The sequence below is a fragment of the Erythrolamprus reginae genome, chromosome 1, assembly GCF_031021105.1.
Source record: "Erythrolamprus reginae isolate rEryReg1 chromosome 1, rEryReg1.hap1, whole genome shotgun sequence".
NCBI classification, from domain to species: domain Eukaryota; kingdom Metazoa; phylum Chordata; class Lepidosauria; order Squamata; family Dipsadidae; genus Erythrolamprus; species Erythrolamprus reginae.
The window spans coordinates 226,730,138-226,755,191 of record NC_091950.1 but is presented as its reverse complement, the minus strand read 5'-3'; the positions used below and the strand labels follow the sequence as shown (position 1 = coordinate 226,755,191).

Genomic DNA, 25,054 nt, shown 5'->3' with positions numbered 1-25,054 from the left:
ATCTTATACTCTGAAAAATACGATATTTTCCAGGCCTGATCCTCTTAATATTGTCACCTGCTGAGACTTTTATTGATAAGCAGGGATCTCTCTAGATCAGTGGTTCTCAACCTTTCTAATGCCGCGACCCCTTAATACAGTTCCTCATGTTGTGGTGACCCCCAACCATAAGCCTAGCACAAATTCTCCCAACAGAGCTTTAAGCTGATTGGCAGGAAGGTCAGCGGGACACCCCCACTTTAAATGCCTGATTGGTCGGATTGTAAGAATATGTTCCAAGGTGCCAGAATAGAACACCATGAGAAAATTGTCTTTTGCTCATGGTCTTGGGTGACTCCTGTGAAACGGTCGTTCGGCCCACAAAGGGGTCCCGACCCCCAGGTTGAGAACCACTGCTCTAGATGTTTTAAACTACAGTTCTTATGACCAAAGTTCCCACAATTAATTCTATAGCCACATTAGAAGTAATAGGCATTACAAAGCAAAGCAACTTAAAAGGCTACAGATCTGCTACGTTTAAACATATTATTGCAGATTTAATTTAATTAGGTGATATTGACGGTGCACATTTTTGACAGGCTAGCTAGCTTATTTATTTAATTCTGTTACTAAGTTAAGTCCATAACTGGTTGGGTTCATTCAATATGAACCAGATCAAAACACAGATATATAAGATCTTACTGTAAGCAGTGAACTCAATCAATATATGCCATCATTATGTTATTTCAAAACTGAACAAGGTAGGGAGAGCCTTTACATCATGGCTCTGGAATTCTTTCCAACTAGCAGGAATGATAGGAAGCGTCTATATTTTCTTTTGTATAAGAAAGTAAAATATTGCATCTGTGTAAATATTTCTGCACTTCCCCTATATTGTATCTTTGATTGTAGATCCCGAGTGTATTGGAAAGCAAGGGCAGCACACCACACATGCTTCACTCAAGGTCATGTGGCCAGGAGAAAGGAAAGAAGAGAATGAGGCAGTCAGCAATGTTCCAAGATGTGTGGAAAGAGAAAGCAGAGAGAGTAGGCTGCATTCTGAGTGGTATGAACATTGCGATGTCAGTTTTCTATCTGGAAATGGGAATCATTATAATGGTTTCATGATAAAGATTCTGATTAAATTAAAGATGACAAATCTATATGTATTACTCTATCTTAATTAAATAGAATGTTCAGTCATCTTCTATAATGATATTGAAATGCATCAAATATATTGTAGTCATTCCTAAGTGCATACAACTTTTAATAAATCTGTTCTCTAGTTAGCTATTTTATCTGATAATGAATATTCTCTATTATAAATGCACACATGTACAAACTACACATACATAAATACCTGCTGCTCCAGCTATTCCAGGAACTCCTTTGGAACCTTTACTTCCTGGCAAATTTATAGTATCGCCTCTGTCACCTATTAAGCAAGCGACATGTTTAATTTTACCAGTATCTGTCTTTTGAATATATTTTAATGTAAAAAATTGTTAGAGAATTTCATTGCTATACACATCCAGATTTAGAGAGAGATTCTTCAAGATTTTTTCCCCCACAGATGGAGACACTTTGACTCTTTGATTAGGGAAAACCATCTGATTTCCCGGACTGGACTGAGAAATACAGTGTTCCCTCGATTTCCGCAGACCGCCCGCGAAAGTCAAATTTCCGTGAAGTAGAGATGCGGAAGTAAATACACCATTTTTGGCTATGGACAGTATCACAAGCCATCCCTTAACATTTTAAACCCCTAAATTACCATTTCCCATTCCTTTAACAACCATTTATTCACCATTATTACTGGTACTCACCATTGAATAAGACACTTAGTGATCCTGATATTTATAAACATAATTATTTATTAACAATAATAATTATTTTTTGTTATTTATTTGCAAAAATTATTAGTTTGGCGATGACATATGATGTCATCGGGTGGGAAAAAACATGGTATAGGAAAAAAACAGCGAAGTATTTTTTAATTAATATTTTTTTAAAAAACGTGGAACCTGCGAAAAATGAGGGAACACTGTACTAGAACTTCTTCCAGGAAAGAAATTATGCCAATACAGTAATACCTCATCTTACGAACTTAACTGGTTCCGGAAGTAGATTCATAAGGCGAAAAGTTAGTAAGACGAAACATTGTTTCCCATAGGAAACAATGTAAAAGCAATTAATGCGTGCAAAAAGAAAAAAAAGACGCAAAATGGTGCTCTGCTGGGCGCCGCCGCCCGGTTGTCATCTTTTAAAACAGCCGGGGGGCTTCTTGGCGTTCTTCCGAACCCGAACCCGAACTTTTTGGGTTCGGGTTTGGGAGGCTGCCAAGAAGCGCTGCCACCCGGCTGTCACCTTCTGAAACAGCCGGGGGGCTTCTCGGCGTTCTCCCGAATGCTGAACCCGGAAGTTCGGGTTCAGGTTCGGGTTCCGGAGGCCGCCGAGAAGCGCCCGGCTGTTTCAGAAGGTTACAGCCAGGTGCCGCCACTCAGGGGAGCGGTGTTTTTGCGATTGGCGGTGCCGTTTTCGGCCAACCTGGAGGCTGGAAAGGAGGTGGGGAATCCCAATAGGGAATTCCATGGGCGGAGCTTTGACATCACAAAGACGTCTGGACTGACAGATTTCCAGGGGAAATCACCGGGTTTTTACTTCTGTGCATAAGCGGAAGACAAAATACCGGCGAAAATAGCCAAAATCTCATGAGATTTAGCTTGCTGTGCATGCACGGAAGCCAAATCGCATGGGGCACAGATGCACACGTGTTGGGAGTGTGTGCACCTGCCCCAGCCGCCGAGGACTGTCCAGGAAGCGAGGTAAGTGGCTGCCTGCCACTCTATAAAACCTTTGGTTTTATGGCTCCCTTATGTCTAATCTGTATCATGCTTTATTCGGTGTATGTATTCTGCAATGTTCGGGGAGAATGAGGAAATACCAAGGTCTATAAAAAATGGAAGTTCCTGCCAAAAATGAAGGTAGAAGATCATATTATTTTCTTAAATAAAGAAAATAACACATATAACGATAACACATATAACGAAGATATTCATCTTTGCTCATATAACGCTGAAGTAGACCCAGAGGCAGGGTTTTGAGCAATCGGTACTTTTATTCAGCTCAGAGAACAAGTGACAGCTCAGCAAGGCAAAGTGACAATTCAGCGAGTACCGACTGACTCTGCCTGGAGAAACCGCTCCTTTTATACTTTTGCGGTTCCCGCCAAAGCTAGAGCCGGCCGCGTCTGAGCCAATCAGGAGCGACTTCCTGCTTCGGCTCAGACAACGCTAGAAAGAGGAACAAACTATTTACAGAGTTACAAGGTAGCCATTCCAGGATACAACACCCCTCCCCTCATAGTTGGACACATCCATTATGAAAGCCATGTGACAAAGTCATCCAATCGGTGGGGCCTCCGAGGAGCTCGCGCTGACCTGCGCAGTTCAATTTCTCCTTCGACACTGACTGTGGAGGATGGCTCGCCGCTGTTCTCCCGGCGCGGCGGACTTGGCCTGGCAGGCCCAACGAAGGCTTCGGAGGACGAGGATGGCTCGGCGTCGCTGGATGGTTCCCCCTGGCCCGATAAGTCTCTTTGCGTGTTTCTTAACTCGGGCAATGCACTAAAGTCTGTCGAAGGGGGAGAGTCCATGTCAGTGGTTTGTGGCAATTGATTTTCTGCTCGCTTCCGAATGTGGTCTATGTGTCGTTTCCACAAACGACCATCCTCTAGTTTTACAATATAAGTCTTTGGTGCATTTTGCTTAACAACAATTCCTTTCATCCAGTTTACATTTCCATCAAAACTTTTTACATATACATTTTGTCCCAAATACATTTCTCTTTCAGGTTTTACACACATTTGGTTATTATTAACACAGAACCTTGGGTTTAACCTGTCTAGTGGTGACCTCAACTTTCTTCCCATCAATAACTCTGCAGGGCTTACATGTGTGCGTGAGTTAGGGGTAATGTGCTGGGTTAGTAAGAATTGGTCCAAGTTTTGTTGCACATCCCCAGGGCCTGACCTGCGCAATGCCTCCTTTGCCACCCGAACGTAACGTTCTGCCAATCCGTTAGCCCAGGGCGAATAAGGCGAGATGAGGGCATGCCTGACCCCTAGGCCATCTAAGAACAACTCGAATTGCCTGGCTGTTAGCTGTGGCCCATTGTCAGACACTAAGATATCTGGGCAACCATGGGATGCAAACAGTCTACTCAATACCTTGATGGTGGCACTTGTGGTTATGTTGTTCATTGCTATTATTTCCACCCATTTGGAGAAGGCATCAACCACTATTAAAAAATACTGGGAACCCACTGGGCCAGCAAAATCAATGTGGATTCTAGACCAAGGGCCAGCAGGCTGTTCCCACTCAGCCGGAGTTGTTTTGGGGGGACTAGGCCGTGACTCTTGGCACGGGTCACATTTTGAGACCCAATTCTCAATATCAGCATCCAGCCCTGGCCACCATAGATGCCCCCTTGCCAGGCTCTTCATCCTGACAATCCCAGGATGACCCACATGTAACATTTTGAGTACCTTTCCCCTTAGGCTTTTGGGGATGATCACTCTATCTCCCCACAACAGACAACCCTTTACATATGACAACTCAAGTCTTTTGTTTTTAAAATCACACAATTCAGGTTTCACAACATCAAGTTGCCATCCCTTTAGAACACAGTTCACCACTTGTTTAAGGATTTCATCTTGCTGCGTGTGTGCAGCTACCTCTTTGGCCGTGGTTAGTGGGTTATCCTCGAGTTCTATCATTAACACATCTGTGGAAGGAACAGGGTCTTCCACTAAGTCTGCTATGGGGCACCTGCTGAGGCCGTCTGCGTGATTGATTTCCTTTCCCCCCTTGTGGGTGAGCTCATACTGGTACCCTGAGAGGAAAAGAGCCCATCTGATTAGTCTTGGAGACATAAAAGGTGGAGTGGGCTTGTTGGGGGCTAGCAGACCTAGTAGGGGCTTGTGGTCAGTGACCAGTTCAAAACTTCTTCCAAAAATATAATTGTGGAACTTCTTTACCCCTGCCACTAATGCTAGGGCCTCCTTGTCTAACTGGCTATAATTCCTCTCTGTGCTGGTCATGGTTCTTGAGAAAAATGCTATTGGGGCCTCTGTCTTATTAGGTAGAACGTGAGCTAGGACTCCTCCTATGCCGTACGGCGAAGCGTCGCACGTGAGCCTAATGGGTAGTGAAGCACTATATTGGACTACTACACTTTTAGAAGTTAATAAATCCTTTATTTGAGAAAAAGCTTCACGTTCAGTTTTCCCCCATGTCCAGCGGGCTTCCTTCTGGAGTAAACGATGGAGAGGCTCTGCTACTGTTGCCTTCTGCTTTAAAAAAACGGAATAAAAATTAAGGAGGCCCAAAAATGCCTGTAGCTCATTCTTATCTCGTGGTTCTGGGGCTTCTCTAATTGCTTTCAGCTTTTCTGTTGTGGGGTGGATGCCTTCTTTATCTATTTTATAACCCAGGAATTCTATACTGTTGGTTCCCCAGACACATTTATCAGGCTTGATTCTTAACCCTTTGTCCTGTAACCTCTTAAGTACTTCCCTTATTCTTTTGTTTACTTGTTCCTGGTTTTCCCCTGCAATTAAGATGTCATCAAAGTATGGAATGGCCCCATTTACCCCTGACAATAGGCGTTCCATAATGCTCTGGAATATTCCTGGGGCTATGCTTACCCCAAACTGTAACCTCGTGCATTTGAAAGCCCCCCTGTGCGTTACAATTGTTTGAGCGTTTGCTGTTTGTTCATCGACCGGAAGTTGCTGGTAAGCTTGCGCCAGGTCGATCTTTGCGAACCTTTTCCTCTCCCCCAGGGAGTGTAGAAGTTGTTGCACAACCGGGATGGGGTAGGGGTGGTGTTGGAGTGCCTTATTCAGGGTTGATTTGTAATCAGCGCAAACTCTTAAAGAGCCATCTGGCTTCAGAGGTGTAACTATGGGAGTTTCCCATGGCCCCTGTTCCACAGGGACCAAAATACCTTGGCTAATGAGTTTGTCCAGCTGTATGTCTAGTTTGGGGAGAAGCGGAAGGGGGACCCTGCGAGGTTTTAGTCTGATCGGTGGGACCTTGGGGTCAATAGAGAATGATATAGGGGGTCCCTTATACAATCCCAAGGTGGGGCTGAACACTTCAGGGAACTCTTTCACAAAGTTAGGCATATTATCACAGTTTACATTACACACACCCGAAATCTCGATCCCCAACGGTTCCATCCACGCTAAACCCAGAAGAGAGTGTTTGGCCCCCGTTACAATAAGCATGGGAAGGGTACATTTAACATTCTTGAATGCAATAGGTACATTTGCTGTTCCCAGGACCGAGATTACCCCCCCTTGGAAGTCTCTGATCACCAAAGAGGTTTGATTCAGGTCAGCCTTAGACACATTAGGCATATACAGTTTAAATTTTTCCCAGGGCATGATGGTATATCTAGAGCCCGTATCCAGCTCCATTGAGCAAGGCTGGTTATTTAGTAACAATGAGATAACAATTTTAGCCCCCTTTTTGGTTGCCGTGTTATTCACGGAAAATTGAGAGTTACCTCTATAGTAGTCGCGGTTAGCGGTTGAGTAGTTCCTTTGACCCGAGTTGCGGAATGGTCTCCTTTCTCGCGATTGGGGGGTCTGGTTTTGTGGTCGCTGGTATTGCGGCGTGGCGAAGGTTTCTTCTGGTGCTGTTGCCCTGCATTCGATGGCGATGTGGCCTCTCCGGTTGCAACGGCGGCATGTAGCGTCTCGGAAGGGGCATCGATGGCGCTGGTGATTTCCCCGGCAGCCCGCGCAGGGGGCTGGGTGAGTAGCTCTAAGGTGTCTCGGCTGGTCTTGCACCAGGAGGCAGTTGTCCCCGCTGAGAGTTGGTTGGCTGAGGTCGTCTGTTTCCACGGCGCTGGGAGACGCGGAGTCGATTTTGGCAATGAGTTCTCGCCTTCCGTGCTCTTTCAATTCTCTCGCCGCTGCGTCGGCTGCTTCTGCGGTTTGCGCTAGTTTAATCACGGTTTGTAGAGTCGGCTCTTCTTCGGTGAGGAGTTTATTTCTCACTGTAGCGCTTCTCATGCCGAAAACCAGGGCGTCGGTGAGGCGAGCTTCCGGGTCTTTAAACTTGCATTGAGCAAGTACCGTTCGAAGCCGTGTTGTAAACTGGTTGATTGACTCGGTTTCCTTCTGAGCCATCATGGAAAATTGATGCCGAAAAACCATGGCCGGTTTGGTCGGTTTGAAATGGCTCGCTAGCTTTTCCTGTAGGACGTCCCACGCTACGGTTCTTGCTTGCTGCGGTTCGGTGAGAGTCTGGGCAAGTCCACGGATTTCTGGGCCGCAGTAATTTAGGAAAATAGCCCGTCTGCGATCGGCTTCGGCGTCCTCTATTCCCGCCGCCTCGAGGAAGATCTCGAAGGTGGCCATATACTCGTCCCAGGTTGTCTTCTCGGGATCGAAGAGTTCCGGAGCCTGGCCGATCTGGACTTTGTTCATATTGCACGCGATGTTTCTTCCGTCCGTTCGTCGCCAGTGAAGTAGACCCAGAGGCAGGGTTTTGAGCAATCGGTACTTTTATTCAGCTCAGAGAACAAGTGACAGCTCAGCAAGGCAAAGTGACAATTCAGCGAGTACCGACTGACTCTGCCTGGAGAAACCGCTCCTTTTATACTTTTGCGGTTCCCGCCAAAGCTAGAGCCGGCCGCGTCTGAGCCAATCAGGAGCGACTTCCTGCTTCGGCTCAGACAACGCTAGAAAGAGGAACAAACTATTTACAGAGTTACAAGGTAGCCATTCCAGGATACAACAAACGCCAACAACAAAATCTTATGTGGAGAGACTGGGAACACCTAACAAATTGAGTAGATGTGAGCTGCCCCTAGCACTTCTGCTCTTTGTTGAGAACTCTGCATTGGTTTTAGTACAATACAAAATGCAACAGGTAAATATGAAGTATATGAAGAATAAAATGGTTCAAGAAACCAAGTTCAATGTCTCTATGTAACTGCATATATGAATTAAAAAACAAACAAACTTAAATTCCTAAAAATAATTGGACTCACCAATTCCCCCCTGTTGGCCATTTTCACCAATCACACCTGGAACTCCTGGAACACCTTTCTCTCCCTATCACATTAGAAATGGAGACATTTATCAATTAGAATTAATATTAACCAGACATTTGGTTTTATCAGAATGCTGTCATGTGTCTTGCTAAGCAGAAATTATAGAATGTGTAGTGTTTTATGCTTTTTAAATTTATCAAATTTGTATGCTTTTATTACAATAAAATAAAATAAAATATCATGTGAACTACTGATAGGTTAAATATAAAACCAAGGGGTTTCACTATCCCTCGACAAATGCCTGCAGAAAAAGCCAGGTCTTCAAAGCCCTATAGATAATATTGTATAATTGAAGGGACCAGGTGGAGGCCCATCCAGCCAGAAGAAATTGTCAGTCTCTCTAGTAACCAGGCTCTATGCTTTAGATTCACCCTAGAAAAAAGAGTAAAATCTCTTATGATAATATAAATGTGTGTTGTGGGTTAGATTTACAGAATTTGGTTTAGGGATTTTGGTGCTCTGCTTTATGAGCTCCCATAAAGTAAGAGTTAAAACACAAAGGTAGTTTGATTCATGCATGCAGACATCCATCAACACATCCAATTTTACTCACCCTCCATCCAGTGATTCCAGGGAAACCAGGTATACCACGAGGACCTGGGATACCAACATATCCTGGAATACCTGTTATTCCTTTAATTCCAGTGTCACCTTTGTGACCTTTTTCAAAACCAGGAAATCCAGGTAAACCTGATATACCTGACTGACCAGGTAATCCAATTAATCCTTCGCTTCCTACAAAAATACAATTAAAAATGTTAATTTCTTCTCTTTGCTGCAAAACTTTATGTCTCAGTAGTAGCTCTATCCCAAAGTTCTTGCTTCTAAATTGGCATGTTCAATAGGGGCATAGACCACTATATCCAATATCATTCTGCCTATCCTGTGAGGGCAACAAAAGGTCTTGCTTAAGATCCTTCCATGGTGAAATCCCAAGCCACCTCATTCGAGGAAAAGCCATTTTTTTCTGTCTTGTCAATTTGAATATGTAGACTTCAGACTAATAGGATGGTTCTATATCTTCCATGGTGAAAGATAAGAGGTTCAGAAAGCAGACCATCTCAGCAAATGACCCAATGTGAAATATGCTACCAGAGAAGCATCTGGCCCTCCACTTCTGGCATTCAAACCTCGATGCCTAGATGACATTAGATTGAGTTTATGGTGAATATTTCATATAGGATTTTTTTTGTCTTTAGTTACATTTTGCTATTGTAATACAACATGGATATTATATTCATGGATGTCTCTTTTATGCTGTTATGAATTGCATACTAGAAGCTTTGATTAAAAAGTAATTAATTAATGTTGATTAGAATGCACTTCCTTGAATGGGATCATTCACGCAGCTGGGAGGCAGGTACGTGAGTAACAAGCCCACCTGAACCCCTAAGTCCAACTTCACCAGAAGGGACTCACAACCTGCAATCTCTGGAGCAATGAGTCTACGTAGGCAAAGGCTCTCCCTGGCTACAATAACCACTCCTCCCCCCTTCCCTAGGGTCGAGGCTGATGCCATACCTGAAACCCAGCTGGGCAGATTTCAGGGAGAGGAACTCCTCCCTCTGGGCCCAGCCAGGTCTCGGTCACACATGCCAAGTCGGCCTTCTCATCCAGGATCAAATCTCGGATGAGGAGAGCTTTATTTACCACTGACCTGGCATTGAGTAGCAGCAGCCTGAGCCCAGGGCCAGAATTACACTCATCACCAGTACCTTGGGTTGAGCTCACAGAGCCGGAACAAGGGATCGTTATTAAGCAGCGATCCCTCCTTCCCCTGGAATGGCTAGCTCCATGGCTCCCGCCATATCTGCCTCTCCCCAGCACTACCGGAATATTCTGACCCTCTGCCATCCCAGAGATAGGTGCCTCCTCCCCTCCTGCCTCTCCAGTGTCAGGTGGGCCAAACATATCATTCATACCATAGTCCCACTCATTCCATCCATTCCACCCATAGCAATCATTCATTCTAAACACATTACTACATCCACCCCAATTATCCATCAATTTAAAAACCCCCCAAATAATTTACCTAAAAACAGTAAGCATAAAAAACTTGAATATAAAAATATACAAAATATACAAAAATATATAAAAATATATAAAAAATAGGGAATCAATTGTTAGTTAATAGTTTTTGATCATTAATCAGCTCAAAGGTTCTTAAAAGACAGGAACAGCCACAAGATGGTGCCAGACTTCAGTCTGGCAAGTTGTAGAAAAATCTAATGTAGATAACCAGGTCTCTGAGTACAATGATAAGTGCTGGCCACTGTCACTGGTCAGCACTCTGAGGTCTTGTCTCTTTACCTCGCTTGATTTTATCCCAGGTTCTTCTTCTTCTGTAGCAATGGCAGTTCTCGTCGGTTGCCCTGGTCGCCCTCCAAAAGTTATCAATCTTGGGTGACATCTCCAGGCCCCCTCGCCTTCTGCACCCCCATACAGTCTCCAAACCATCTCTGAACAATCTTTGCTTAGTTCTAACGCAGTCTCTCTCATTCTCTTTCTCCTCCTCTGCATCAACTCTCCACCCCATGGCAGTAGAATGTCCGAATTTCCACATCGTCGGCAGTCCTTTCAACGCCAGGCACCCCCACCATTCAGTGCCCTGGCATCCCAGGATTCCAGTTCTAGCAGAGCAGAGCTGGCCGAGCTGACTCAAAAACTTCTTTCCACGGCTGCGGTAGACAGCAAGCAGCAGGGGGATCTGGCGGTTCCCACGGCTCTGGTGATTCTGGTGGCTCAAAGAATGCTGGCTGTCGCCATTTTCTGAGCCCCAGCTGATTGGCTTGTTGGCTTGTTGTCACAAAGAATTACCTGAAAAATAGATCGGCTGGTCTTCTTTTGGGGCTATAAAACCCCCTGGATCCCAATTCCAGCAGGGCAGGGCTAGCCCAGCAGGCAGGCAGACAATGACAAACAACAGCAGCAAGTGGCTTTGGCAGTGCCCGCAGCTCCGGCGACTCAGAGAATGTTGGCGGTCGCCATTTTCCAAGCCCCAGCTGATCGGCTGGTCGGCTCTCAGTTCTCACAGAGCCACAGAGAATTACCAGAAAGGTAGATCGACAGGGTCGCTGGGTACAGTGACTTCTTCTCTCCCTGGGACTGTAAAGTAAGCTGCTAATCCTAACTGCAAGATCCCTATTTTGAGATGTTTTTGCCGTATTCTGGCAGAGCAGCGTCTCCAAGCTTCCCTCCTGCTGCTCCACTGGAACCAGACTGGTTTACTAAAGCACAGTATTTTTTGGCTTTATCACTTGAAATCAGCCCCAAGTAATAAGGATATAGTGGACCATAGCTGAACATTTTCCTCAAGTATTTGGATCTCTAAAGAACAATGCTACTGTTGCTTTCTTCCTTGAGCCCTCTCATAAAATTCCTCCAAGATAAACTGTGATGGTCACAACCGTTTGTCAGGAATCTAACAAGACTGTGAAGAGGATGCAGAGTATAATGAATCCCAAGTCACCTCATTCGAGGAAAAGCCATTTTTTTCTGTCCTGTCAACTTGAATATGTAGACTTCAGACTAATAGGATGGTTCTATAACTTCTCCCATTTCCAGACATGCAGACATCTAAAGTTTCAAAAAGGTCCAAAGACTGTTAACATAAGAAGCACTATTCTTTGTGTCTTCTACTTTCTGAGAGTAATATGCAATTGGCTGCAACTCGCCTTTTCCATTAGTTTGAGACCATTAAGCTGTATTGTTCACAATTCACTAGGAATCTCTTCCTTTTATGTATTTGAAGTCATCCATAATTCAGGAAAGGAAAAAATTGAAGAAAAGTAAGAGGCAATGAGTTGTTTCAGTTAGGACAGACTGGTAAACCAGGGTTGGGGAATGCTTTCATAAAAGGAGGAATGTACAATCTGATGAGAAGGAAGCTTGCCCTCACTGTAGAAAAATCAGAACTTGGTGCATACTGAAGGGTACAACAATTTTTTTTTAATATATTGTATTTATGATACATAGTGGTTCTTTACCTTTTAAGCCGATATTCCCTTTAACACCAAATGTTCCTTTATTTCCCTTTTCTCCTTTCACTTCCAGCATCATAGTTTGCATGATCTTAGGAGGTGCTCCTGGCAGACCACGAATTCCACGCTCACCTTTTAAGATAAGAATCCTAATCAAGGATGTATTGGAAGCATACAAGTTGCCTTATATTAAATTGAATTTGTGCCTTGCTCTATTTTCATTTTTAGCAATTTCACTGCCAAAGGTTTTTCCAATCCTAACTGGAAAAGTCAAACATTAAAACCTGTCATCTTTCTTATGCAAAACATATGCTCTACTTTTTCCTATAAACCCAGACTTCTAGCTATCCAGAGGAAAAATGCATACTGTGATAATATTCTTACCCCAGACAGACACAGTGTTTAAGAGAAAATAGCAGAAATAAAGAAAAATGCTTTGTCTCTCTTCTTGCAGATTTTTAATACTCTTCCAAAATGTCACAATGAGTTGTTTCGTCTAAAAAATACATTCTATTTGATTTGAACAGTAGGTAGAAGACCCCCTTTTTTCCATGAAAATTAGGATTTAAAAAAGGAAAATAATGTAAAAAAATGGGATGACAAAGCTTACATTCTACATCTCCAGTTTGATTAGTAATAGGAACATAGCAAATTGGCAAAATATACATTACTCTAAAGAGCGCTGATAATTCCTTCAGATATTTCTATTTAACTCACTGCAGAAGATAAGCATTTGCTAATTACTGTTCAAAACCAAATTTCCCTGCCAGATCAGACAGGGAAAGGATCTAACAACAGATTTCTTTGAAAAAGCAATAACAATAAAAAGAATTCTGGTACATCAAAACTAAAAAAAACAAAACAATGAAAATTATCTGAACTAAGAAAGAACACTGACCCCAATCAACTCTAATAAATCTAATCTAATAAATAAACTAACCCTGGAGAACTTTCAATGCTAAACACTATTGTTTTGTAATCCAGCACCTTGTTAGACTGCGAAACCAAGGAATTTACCATTCTTTTAGGAAAGAGGGCAGTCTGAGACAAGGGAGAGAAAAATATATTAAATCTCCTCCAAAGAAATTTATATGGAGCTACTATCTAAGAACTGTTTGTTAACAGTTTGGACTGTAATTTCAATTCGTGACAGCTAATAAGGAGAATGATGAGCTAAAATGTACTGCAATCAATTGTGACTCTTGTTTTGCTAGTGAATGACCCAAATAAAATTGCTATTAGTAATAATGCACCCATTGTTCTTTGAGGGTTCTGATTGTTCTGAGAGGGTTTTATAAAATTTAGAAATAAAAATACATATTAAAACCCACTTTATTTATTCATTTAATTTATTTAATTGGATTTGTGTGCCGCTCCTCTACGAGGACTTTCTGATTCTTCTGTTAAGAAGACAAAGGCAAAGCAAAAAGATATTGTTGAAATATGTGGTAAGATTAAAGCTAACATTCCTAAAGACAATTACTCAGAATAAACCCAACTGAATTTATAGAATTTTATTCCAAATCAATATATTTAGGATTACACTGTAATGTTTTTTATCAAAAGAATTTTCAGTTAAATGAAAGCTTTCTTAATAACCCTGAAGAGAATACCTTTTAATCCGAATTCCCCAGGTGTTCCTTTAGCACCTTGTTTACCAGGGAGGCCTTTCTCTCCATGGATTCCCTTTTGTCCTGACCATCCTTTGAACCCCATTGCACCGCTGAAACCTCCAATGCCAGGAGATCCTTTAGAACCTTGAGTGAAAATTGTATAACATGTTTAGGGATACAGCTTTTTATGGAAATCTAAAACACAAATTTAGCTTTCACAAAAGGGCTTTCTAATAAGTGAAAATAATTCATTACAGCCTTGCAAAAGCTGGTAGTGGCTGAGAAAGGAGTGGGTTATAAACTTTTTATGCAAAAGTTGTTTTTACCTTTAACACCTGGGAAACCAGGCATTCCAACAATTCCATGGAGACCAGTTTCCCCAGCATTTCCTTTCGTTCCAATAAAGCCCAAGTTTCCATTGTCCCCTGGCTGACCTTTCATCCCTACAGGACCAACTCTCCCTTCCTCCCCTGGTTCTCCTCTGACACCAGGGGATCCTATAAAAAAAAATCAAAGAGACGTGTTTGATTAAAATATAGGCAGCAGAGGGTAACATCAGTTGTATGGGTGCACAAAAGGCAACAGTAAGCACTCATTTGTCTGAATAATAAGCAAAGGAAATGTCTTCTAATAACTGACATTACAAATTAAACCTAAAACCTTTTTAAAATTAGGGATTGGATAATGTTTAATGAACAGATGGCTCACTTTTAAAGCAATACTTTTTCAAAGACAGCTTTAAGATGTGTGGACCTTAACTCCTAGAATTTCCCAGCCAGCCAGCTACTTCCAGCTAGCCACTCCAATTTTGGGAATCAAAGTCCACATATCTTAAAGTTCCGAGGTTGAAAAACAATGCTCTAAACCTGCACGAATTGGAGCTTCATTTATTTATAAGATTTTATTTAATTATATATGATGGTTAGATTCTGTTCTATTAAAAAAAAAGAATAGGAAGTGCCAATTATGTTCTACACACAGATATCGCACAACTCTCTTAATAATCTGAATATTTAATTATTTAATTTGAATAATTATTTTATTAAATTCAGGAAATTTAGTTCCATTCTGCTTAACTGATGGTGAGTAAAATAAACAGAACATAGAATCATAGATATGGAAGGGACTTTGGAGATCCTCTAGTTCCACCTCCTGTTCAAGGCAAGAGACCTTATACTAGCCTGATTATATCTCTCAATTATATAATTTAGGGTTAGGAGGCAACTCCCCCCAGAGATTCAGGTTGCCCCCATTCTCCCCACCTTCTGTAAGAGTTTAAAGATTCACTTATGCCGCCAAGCTTGCGGCCATTAGATTCTACCCCATGGCCAATGAATATATAATAAGTTTGTTGAATGGGATGTGTGCATGTTAATAGGCTTTTTAGTTTCTTTTAAAAACGTAATTCTTAATTTTAACTTAATTTTTATCTTGATGTATACTGTTTTTATATGGTGTGAGCTGTCCCGAGTCTTCGGAGAGGGGCGGCATATAAATTTAATAATAATAATAATAATAATAATAATAATAATAATAATAATAATAATAATAATAATGTGATTTCTTTCCTTTAGACAGCTCACCATAGAGGAACTGTTTAGGGATACGATGGTCTGGCATCCTAGCAACATGGCCTGCCCACCATGTCTGGGCTTTCATCAGCAGGGTGGGAATTGATGGCAGGCCTGCTCTGGAGAGGATCTCAGTGGCACCTTATCCTACCACTGGATCCTCAGAATTCTACAGAGGCAGGTCATGTAGAAGTGGTTCAATTGCCTAGCATGTCTCCTGTATACAATCCAAGTCTCATATATGTGATATGAAGGTGGGGATGCAGAGGCTGCTAGATTGTGGCCTACAGAAAAAACAGTGATGAAGCTGTACAGATCTTTGCAGGGGTGGGGTGGGGTAGGGAATAGTGGAATAACTTCTTACCAACAAATCCTTGTGAGCCTTTTCTACCCAGGGCCCCTTGCTGGCCTGGGAGTCCAGGGAATCCAAATGTTGCTGGTGGTCCTCGGATACCGGTCAGGCCAGTACGCCCAGGAAACCCAGGATTCCCCTTGGATCCAAGTGAACCAGGGAAGCCATCTCTTCCTAACAGAAGGAGATAAGTAAACTGTCATGATTTAGAGAACTTATAAGTACAGGAACTGCACTGAATTCTTACTAATTAATCATTTTTTTCCTAGTGGAGCTTAAGCAATGACTATCTTGTTTGTAATAGCTGAATCCAGGCAAAGACCTACAAATACTAATAAACAATTATGATGAAACCAGTCGAAAAAAAGCTTTTTTGTTATGTTATATCATCTCATCCCTTACAAGCTACATTTGCTTGAGCACCTCTAGGTAAAGGCTTAATCTGCTGATGATTTAGCATTCCTTTTGCTGGAGTGACATGCAGTATGTTGGTGATGGTAATGAACTGCATTCAAGAATAAAAATCCTGAATCTTTTCAAATTCATATTCAAATTCAAATACAAGCTTATACCAGTTAATGACTGAATGCACTTACATATATAATATAATATAAATGAATATAAAATAACTGAAAATGAATAATCACAAAACCAATTAATCTAGACTTATAACAATAAAAAGACATGTCTATCTTTTTAAAAAAAACATGTCTATCTTTTTTAAAAAAACACAATTTTTATTAAATTTATATACATTTAAAAGATCATACAAAACAAGAATCGAAAATCATAAGCTAATAACATATAACACATACCAACCAAAAAAGTACAAACATTACAAAAAAGAAAAAAGTGAAAAAAGAAAACAATGGAAAAAAGAAAAAACAAAAAGGAGAAAAAATTCTGTCTATATTGACAGCTCAGCTTCTGTCTATATTGAAAGCTTCTCTTTGACAAGCTTTCAACCATTACTTCTTATCCTGCCCTCTGATGGCCTCAATCCCCTCTTCTTTTTGACAACCCCCCAAGTAGTAAAAGCCAGTTATCATATCCCCCTGATCTTTCTCTTCGATAGGCTAGCCGCTAAACATTCCTAGGTCCCACTACCATTTGTACCTCAGATCCTTTATCATCTTTGTTGCTCTTCCCTGCATCCTTTCTAGGTTCTCAACATCTTTTTTTATATCATGGTGACCAGAACTGGATGCAGTATTACAAGCGGTGTGATGTGAAGCAGTACTATCACTTCTTGTCTTGACATATACCTCTATTAATTCAGCCTAGGACTGCATTGGCTTTTTTGACAGCTGAATCACACTGCTAGTTATATTTAAGTGGTTATCCACTCAACACCTAGAGCCAGTGAAGAGCTACCAAATTTTTACTACCACACTCTGGGCGTGGCTTATGCAGAACGCCCTGCATTTTCTTTCAACATCTTTCAGTGCAAATTGGGTGGTGTGGGGTGGAGCTCCATTTTCCCTACCCCACTGCATCCTCCCCCCCCCCCAGTCTGGGCAGTAATCCACCCCTGCATAGAACAGTCTGTCTTGTCATTGGAACTATACCACATGGCTCCTTGCCTATTTTATCTTGCTCCAGAACCTGTAGAACCTTAGCATCCCAGTGGCCCCTCTAATACCCAACTCTGTCTTTTGAGCTTTCTACCACCCTCTTTATTCTAATGTATAAGGTCATACTGTACAATTTCTTTCTCTTGTTAATTTTTATGTACTCTAAGCCGGAGTTACCTTTATTTCCTGGTAATCCATGATCTCCTTGCGGGCCTTTTGCTCCAAGGAATCCAGGTGGCCCAGGGTCCCCGGGCAAGCCTGATCGTGCTCCTAGAACTTCACCTGCAAGCCCCTTTTCCCCAAGGAGGCCTGGCAAACCTGGCAAACCGGCATTTCCTTTAAGTCCCCTTTCTCCAGGTATTCCTGGGTCACCTCTGCTTCCTCTGGGTCCAGTGAATCCTAAGTGTAATAAAATGACAATGGTAATAAGAATCAATTAATTTGATCAATTAACAGTGAATTAGATAAATTAATATTAAAATAATCAGAATCATGAGTATTATCAACCAAATGAACATTTATTTCCATTAATGTCTATGGGAATATAGCAGTTATTAAAATATCTCATTTTCAAATCAGTACAACCCTGGAAACTGGTGCGCTGGGCATGCATCTTCACCCATGTGCATGTCCCATGCATGATTTTGCTTTCGTGCATGCACAGGAAGCAAAATCATGCCAAAAAACTCAAGAGGGGATGCTTGCGCACATGTGGTTTCAGCGTTTTTTCTTCCATGCATATGTGGAAGCAAACAATCACCAAAATCTCATGCACACGAATATCCCTCCATGATATTTTGCTTATGCGCATACGCAGAAAGCAAAACAAAAAACAAATAACCCAAGAAAAAAGATGGTGCCAAGGGACAGGAACTGGAGTGATTGCATACAAATTGCGCAATCTGGTGGCTGCTACTGGTGTGGAGTCGCCTATCGCACCGGTAGGAACTTACCACTGGTTCAACCTAAATATTAATAATCTGTTATATTAATATTTTCTGGACATGATTTAGAAAACATTTTGCTATAAAGGTCTGATCAAGCACAGTCCAATAACAGAGCACTTTTTTTTAATTTTAATGGGATCTTCAGATTATAAATTTTCTCAGTGTGGTGTTCCTTGGTTTCCTAAACATGTGAACTGTAATCTACTATAATCTACTATAAGATATCCTTATAGTTAAATTAATTTGCTTTAAAAAAAGATACATGTTATGTTTAATGGGTATGAATGGAGTTTATATTAGTCAGACTCTGTTTTAGCTGTATACTCTCGCATTATAGTAAGAAATTAATAATTAGTACCACAATTAAGACACACTGGAGTATAAGATGCACTTAGATTTTAGAGGTGGAAAAAAGGGAAAAAGTTTTCTAAACCAAATGGTGTAGTAATAAAATTATTTACTAAAGTACCAGTGTAGCAGAATATTTTTGACAACATGTATACTTTTTACAACCATGTACACTTTTTTCAAACTTCAAACTTGACAGCTTTAAGACTCATGGACTTCAACTCCCAGAATTCCTCCTCCAGTCATGCTAGATGGGGTAATTAAGAAGGCAAAAGTATCTCCATTTTTGCAAAAAAGGGACCATTGTTTGTTCATTTTCTCACAAAAATGGGATGAGCAAAGGGTCTGGAAAGCCTGCAGGGAGCTCCTGGGTGCTGAGGGATACCAAAAAAGACCCTGTTTTTGCAAGAAACGGGCCATTTTTTACCTGATTTTTTTACAAAAATGGGGGCATTTTTGCCTTTCCCAGCGCCACAGGAGCTCTCTGCAGGCTTTCCAGACCCTCTATCCACCCCATTTTTGTGAAAAATTAGCTACTTTTTTGCAAAAATGGGGCACTGGGGTGGGTCTTTGGACAGCAAAAATTGCTGTATTCGGTGTATAAGACGCACCAACATTTTCACCCTCTTTTAGGGGGGGAAAGATTTGTCTTATATTCCAAAAATACGGTACATATCTGAAACTTACCTTAGAATCTGAAAAAAGTAGAAACAAATTTTATCACTGACACTCACCCAGGTTTTTTAATACATGGATACACATATTTAATTTAAGCAATAGGAAAATAAAATCCATAGGATTAATGACCTTATTTATGGTAAACCTATTTCTGTTAGAAATATTCAATATTATTGATCACCATTTACAACTACCTTTCAAACATACGGTATTTCTTTTTAAATTCACATTAAATTCATGTATTTATGCAATTCAAAATATTTTTCATGTTTGAAGATAGAAAAATCAAAGACATCTCTACTATTTTATATAAAACTCTCACATTAAATAAACAGGTTTTTAAAAATATGAGAAGATTTAAAATATGAATTCAGTGGACTAGTTATATTATTATACTGTATAATAATACATTTTACTTTAGCAAGTAATCATTGACAATAAAAATAATTAATACATTAATTTAACTTTGTCTAGATAGTGTTGAAAGTAATCAACTTGATGTTTATTACCATCTCTGGCTGGTAATATTTAATTCTAGGTTGAATATTTTTGGGAAAGGGGGAAGTATGCACCAACCCTATATGAACCAATTAATGTTTTATTGTCTAGCCCCAGAGAGGGCTTTTCCAAATATTATGAAAGGAGACTCCTCTCCCTCATAGTAGGCAAAATTGCTCCCTAGTGCAGGGGACAATGTCCTCCTCTGTAGATCTCATATAAAATAAATTTTCAGGACATTTGTGAAAAACTAAAGAAATTAAAGAAATTGGCTCCCAGTCAATCAGTTATTATATGATGCTGAAGCAAGTAGTTGCTGTTATTAATACATAATATTTGGATATGAGTGGAAATCCTGGTATTTTCTAAAACGGATACTCAAAAAGGAACAATTTCTGTCAGAAGAGAACCACTGAACTATTGGCAAGTTAAAATCTCCTTTTAAAAGCCTTATTTTTAAAACACCTAATTAGTATTAGAGTTCTTTTCCCAGTGGGTCTGTTTAATCTGTGATTTACCAGTTAACGAGTAGCTCTTTGCTATCCCTCAGGCGAATATACCAGTGTGGTATAAATCAGCACAGGCTGGAAAAGTACACATTGTCCTGAATGAATGAAGCCAGCAGAATTATTACTGGATGCCTTAAACCTACCTCTGTAGATAAAATCTGCCACCTAGCTGGCAGTGCCCTGCTTGCCTGCTGTACGGCACAGAAGAAGCAACATACAGAGAGAGGCTTAAATCTAGACAATACCCTCTCTACAGCCTACAAAGTTTATCAGTTTATCAAAGATTAAAATCCAGGAAGAGCTTCCTTAGGTTGATGGAAGACTTTGAAGAATTTGAAAACAGAATGGATCTATGAAAAGCGCCAAAGAACCAACACTGGATAGAGCCAATGGAGGAGCTGGCATCTGGGTCTGACAAAAACTGGGAAGTATGGAAATCATTGAATAGACTGCGCATGGATATAACAACAAGATATAACAACAAGATAACTCTGAACAAATGGGGCTACCCGGTGGCTTCTGCCCTTTGTGATTGTGATGACATGTAGACAATTAACACATATGTATACTTGTCCTTTGTGTCCCAATCAGTGTATATTTGAGGACCTCATGACAACATGACAGAACAGAATTAACGATGCTATTTTCTGGGCAAGATCTTTTTAATTTGTATATATTTTAATCTTGTATTTTATGTTTTAAATATTATGCCATATAGTATGCCTTATTTTAATTATGATACTTCTGATCAGTGAAGGGCTACCAAATTTTTTACTACCACACTGTGGCTTATGCAGGATGCCCTGCATTTTCTTTTAACATCTTTCAGTGCAAATCGGGTGCTCTGGGGTGGAGCTCCATTTTTGCTACCCCACTGCGTTCCCCTCTGTCCGGGCAGTAGCCCACCCCTGCTTCTGATACAAAGAAACAAACCAGCTAAAGGGTGAAGTATAAATCCTATCCAAATATTTCAAATATCTGCAAGTAATTGTTAGTTTTACAATACCTGCTGGACCTGCTGGACCTCCACGACCTTGATCCCCTTGAGGTCCTTGAGGGCCTTGAAATCCATTCAAACCAAATTCACCAGGAATCCCTTTTGCACCCTTTGCACCTATGGTTTGAAGATGTAATACATATATTTTAAATAATAATAATAATCAGAGGAAGAAAAACTGTGTTTGAATGTAGTCCTGATTTCCAAGAGGGAATGTGTGTGTTCCAGAAGAGCAAGATAGTTTAGATAGTTTGTGTGGAAGAAAGAGAGTTAAAATCTCTTTCTAATGAATACTGCATTGAGAGGGGGTTGGAGCCGATGCCCTGGAGGTACCTTCCAACTCTATGATTCTATGATAAAATGGCTCATCCCTAGGAATTCTCAGAATATACTAGTAGTCTAGTTTGGCAATATTTCTGATTATAGATGAGGAACAATTATGGGCAACTGCTTAGAAGTATCTCAACATGTCTTTCTTGGTTTTTGAAAACTGACACTAATACAAATGAACAGAAAATAAGTAGTGCTAAGAAAGTATATAGTTGGAAAAAGAAGAAGCAGGTAACAACAAACAAGTTTGTAACCCTTTATTCCTATAACTGTGGTGGCGAACCTATGGCACGTGTGCCAGACGTGGCACATAGAGCCTTCTCTGTAGTCAAGCGAGTCACTGCCCCAACTCATCTCTGCCATGCATACGCAAGTGCCTCCCACCAGCCAGCTGGTGTTGGTGTCTCCACCATGCGGGAGGTGCACATGGGGGGGGGTCATGCATGCAGGGTGTATGCATGTAGGGTGTATACATGCGGTGGGGCGGGGGCATGTGGGGGCTGTGTGCACATGCATTTTGGGGGTTTGGGCACTCGGTCTGGAAAAGGTTGGCCATCACTGCCCTATAATATTACATATTTCTTCTTTCCATAACCTATCCCTAAAACTTCAACTTTTCAGTCTGTAAACAATTTCCAGAACTTTATAAAAACCATGTGTTATTTTAATCTTGACCAAATAAACTAACTTTATATTCCTTCCTTTTATTTCTGACAATCTTAATCTTAAATTCATTCAGATATTGTCATAGACTTTGGTTTCTCTTCAATCTTTTTTCATCTCATCAGAGAAGCTTGTTTAAGGCTTTATCAAGCCTCTTTGGTAAATATAATAAAAATACATTATCAAGACCATTCCCTTGATTTTTTGTTTGTACTTTCCTTTTAATTTTTAAAATTTCAGTCAGCTTCTTTTATATATCCAGTAAAGAGTCTTCATCTGGGTTGTTCCCTTGGTCTATAATTTGTATTTCCAGATGTATTGTTTTATAATCAATATGTTTAATATTTCTGTTTCTACTATTTCTACTATTTCTGCATCTACTATTTCTACTATTTCTGCATCAAACAAGATTTGTTTCACATCTGTTGGACAGAGGCAGACATCAATATTAACCATATTTACATTGTGGCTACTAATTTCTGACTCTTCAAATATCTGGTTCAGGATTTTCATTGTTATAATATCCTGCATTTCATAGGCTGCATTTTTTCCCTTTCCTAAAATATTTAGTCTTCTCTAGTGCGAAATTTTTAAATGATGAAATTACCTGTTATGTCTTCTAAAAATAAATCACAACTATTTCCAGCAAGAAGCTATTTGTTCTTTATAACATAATTAATTTCAAAGTCTTATTGTAAAAGTTTCAATATTACAAATTTATCTTGACCCTTGGTTCATCTATTACGGTACTTTCTAAGATCAAAACCTTATTTAGATTTTTGCCATGTTTATTTCATATTCTTTAATCTTATTATTAATTTTTCTTTTCTTCAGAGCTGAAGCTAAATTCACCCTATGAAAGTTTTCAAACTTGGCATTCGGAAGCTCTCTAATATAATAGCTCTAAAATAGTATTTTATGAAAGTGACTAGGAATGAGATTGAGTGTTCTTTAAAAGGCTTTGCTGTGGTTGTAAACAAGATGGCTAATCCTGTCGTCTTCCAGCACTGAAACCCACAGAAAACCATTTGTCATGTGGTCTCCTCATAATGAGCAGCTGTCTGAAGCATATGTAGATGATCCCCCATCCTTTCTTTATCTGGAGAGACTCTAAGGAATCAGTCTACTCTCTGGATCCTTGGTTGTCAGCTCTATTTTCACAGAGCCATCTTTAGTTTGTCATACTTTCTCCAGACTTTCTAGTAATATTTCTTAAATGCGTTTTACTATAATGAATAGATTCATTATAGCAATAGATTCAGAAACAGATTACATATTTTAAAGGGATTTAAAATGAAAAAATTTAAATTGTAAAAAAAAGTTACTTTGAAACTAATACAAAAAGTTTTCAGTTTTGTTGAAATATTAAGGACATTAAAAATTGGACATGTTAAGTAAGTTAAGAATAGGTTTGTCTACTTGAAATAAAAACAGGAATTACTATATTATTGATTACCAATAAAACATCAGCAGTGATTACATTTGTCACCTGAAGATTCTGAGTTCATACAAAGACACAAAATTACAAAGTAATAATTGACAAATGAATATGGAACTTAATTTTTTTAATTACCGTATTTTTCGCTCCATAAGACGCAGTTTTTCCCCTCCCAAAGTAGGATGAAAAATCAATCGCGTCTTATGGAGCGAAGATGCAGGCAGGGGGGGGGAGGCGCTGGAGCAGAGGGGGGGCGGCGAAGATACGAACCCTTCCATCGCCGCTTCTTCCCAGCGGAGAAATTCCAGCCCCCACCTGTTCCCGCTCGATCCTCCTCCCTGAGGCAGCTCGCCCTCCCATGGCCGCTTCCTCCACCCTCCATCGCAAGCCCTCGCCACCGCAGCCAACGCGCGCTGCGATCTTCAAGCCCGGCTCCTTTCGGCCCAGCATCCCGGGCCAAGCGGCTGCCTTCCGTCACTGAGCCTGGCTCGCCCGGAAGATCGTAGCGCGTGTTGCCTGCGCCGGCGAAGGAAGCCAGCTACGATCTTCCGGGCGAGCCAGGCTCAGTGACGGAAGGCAGCCGCTTGGCCCGGGATGCTGGGCCGAAAGGAGCTAGTCGGACGCACCCTCGCGCTCCTGGCTACTCCCGCTGCCTTCGCCGAAAGCGCTTTTCTCCCGGGCTCTCAGCAAGGGGGCTGCAGGAGAGGCGACGAAGGCGATCTCTTTCGTTCTCCGGAGGCTGGCAAAAGTGATTTTCAATGTCGGAGGCGCGGTCCGGCATGCTCTCTCTCCCCATCCCCCTGCCGGCTTACTTTGAATGTGACAGGGGGAGGGGGAGAGCGCACGCCGGACCGCGCCTCCAACATTGAAAATCACTTTTGCCAGCCTCCGGAGAACGAGAGAGATCGCCTTTGCCGCCTCTCCTGCAGCCCCCTCGCTGAGAGCCCGGGAGAAAAGCGCTTTCGGCAAAGGCAGCAGCGAGAGGCCAGGGGCGCGGGGCAGGGGGACGGCCGCGGCTTCGGGTGCACCCTTGGAAAAATCACTTTCGCTAGCCTCCTGAGAATGAGAGAGTGAGAGCGACAGAGCAAGATAGAAAGTGAGAAAGAGAGAGAGAGACAAAGAGGGGGTAGAGAAAGAGATAGCAAGAGAGAGAGAATGAGAGAGAGAAAGTGTGAGAGAGAAAACAAGAGAGTGAGAAAGAAAACAAGAGAGGGAAAGTGAGAAAAATAGAGAAGAGCAAGAGGGGGAAAGATAGAGAAAGAGGGGGAGAGATAAAGAGAGAGAGAGAAAGAAAGAGAGATGAGAGAGGAAGGAAGAGAGTGTGAGAGAGGAAGAAAGAAAGAGAGAAAGAAAGAGAAAGATGAGTGAGGAAGGAAGAGAGTGAGAGAGAGAGAAAAAAAAGCAAGAAAGAGATAGCAAGAGAGACAGAGAGAGAGAGAGAGCAAGG

At 41.2% G+C, this 25,054-nt stretch overlaps 1 protein-coding gene across 3 annotated transcripts in view; it reads right to left on the bottom strand.

Annotated features, from left to right (window-relative positions):
- Nucleotides 1-25,054, bottom strand: part of COL4A2 (collagen type IV alpha 2 chain) — a 206,614-nt gene that overhangs the window by 28,331 nt on the left and 153,229 nt on the right. For all 3 annotated transcript variants that reach the window (XM_070732373.1, XM_070732371.1, XM_070732372.1), the window contains 9 exons: nucleotides 21,186-21,293; nucleotides 17,377-17,598; nucleotides 15,638-15,799; nucleotides 14,029-14,199; nucleotides 13,703-13,846; nucleotides 12,096-12,221; nucleotides 8,663-8,844; nucleotides 8,047-8,110; nucleotides 1,340-1,414 (listed from right to left, as the gene is read on the bottom strand). In XM_070732373.1, coding sequence (XP_070588474.1) covers nucleotides 1,340-1,414; nucleotides 8,047-8,110; nucleotides 8,663-8,844; nucleotides 12,096-12,221; nucleotides 13,703-13,846; nucleotides 14,029-14,199; nucleotides 15,638-15,799; nucleotides 17,377-17,598; nucleotides 21,186-21,293 — 1,254 coding nt within the window. The remainder of the gene's footprint in view (nucleotides 1-1,339; nucleotides 1,415-8,046; nucleotides 8,111-8,662; nucleotides 8,845-12,095; nucleotides 12,222-13,702; nucleotides 13,847-14,028; nucleotides 14,200-15,637; nucleotides 15,800-17,376; nucleotides 17,599-21,185; nucleotides 21,294-25,054) is intronic.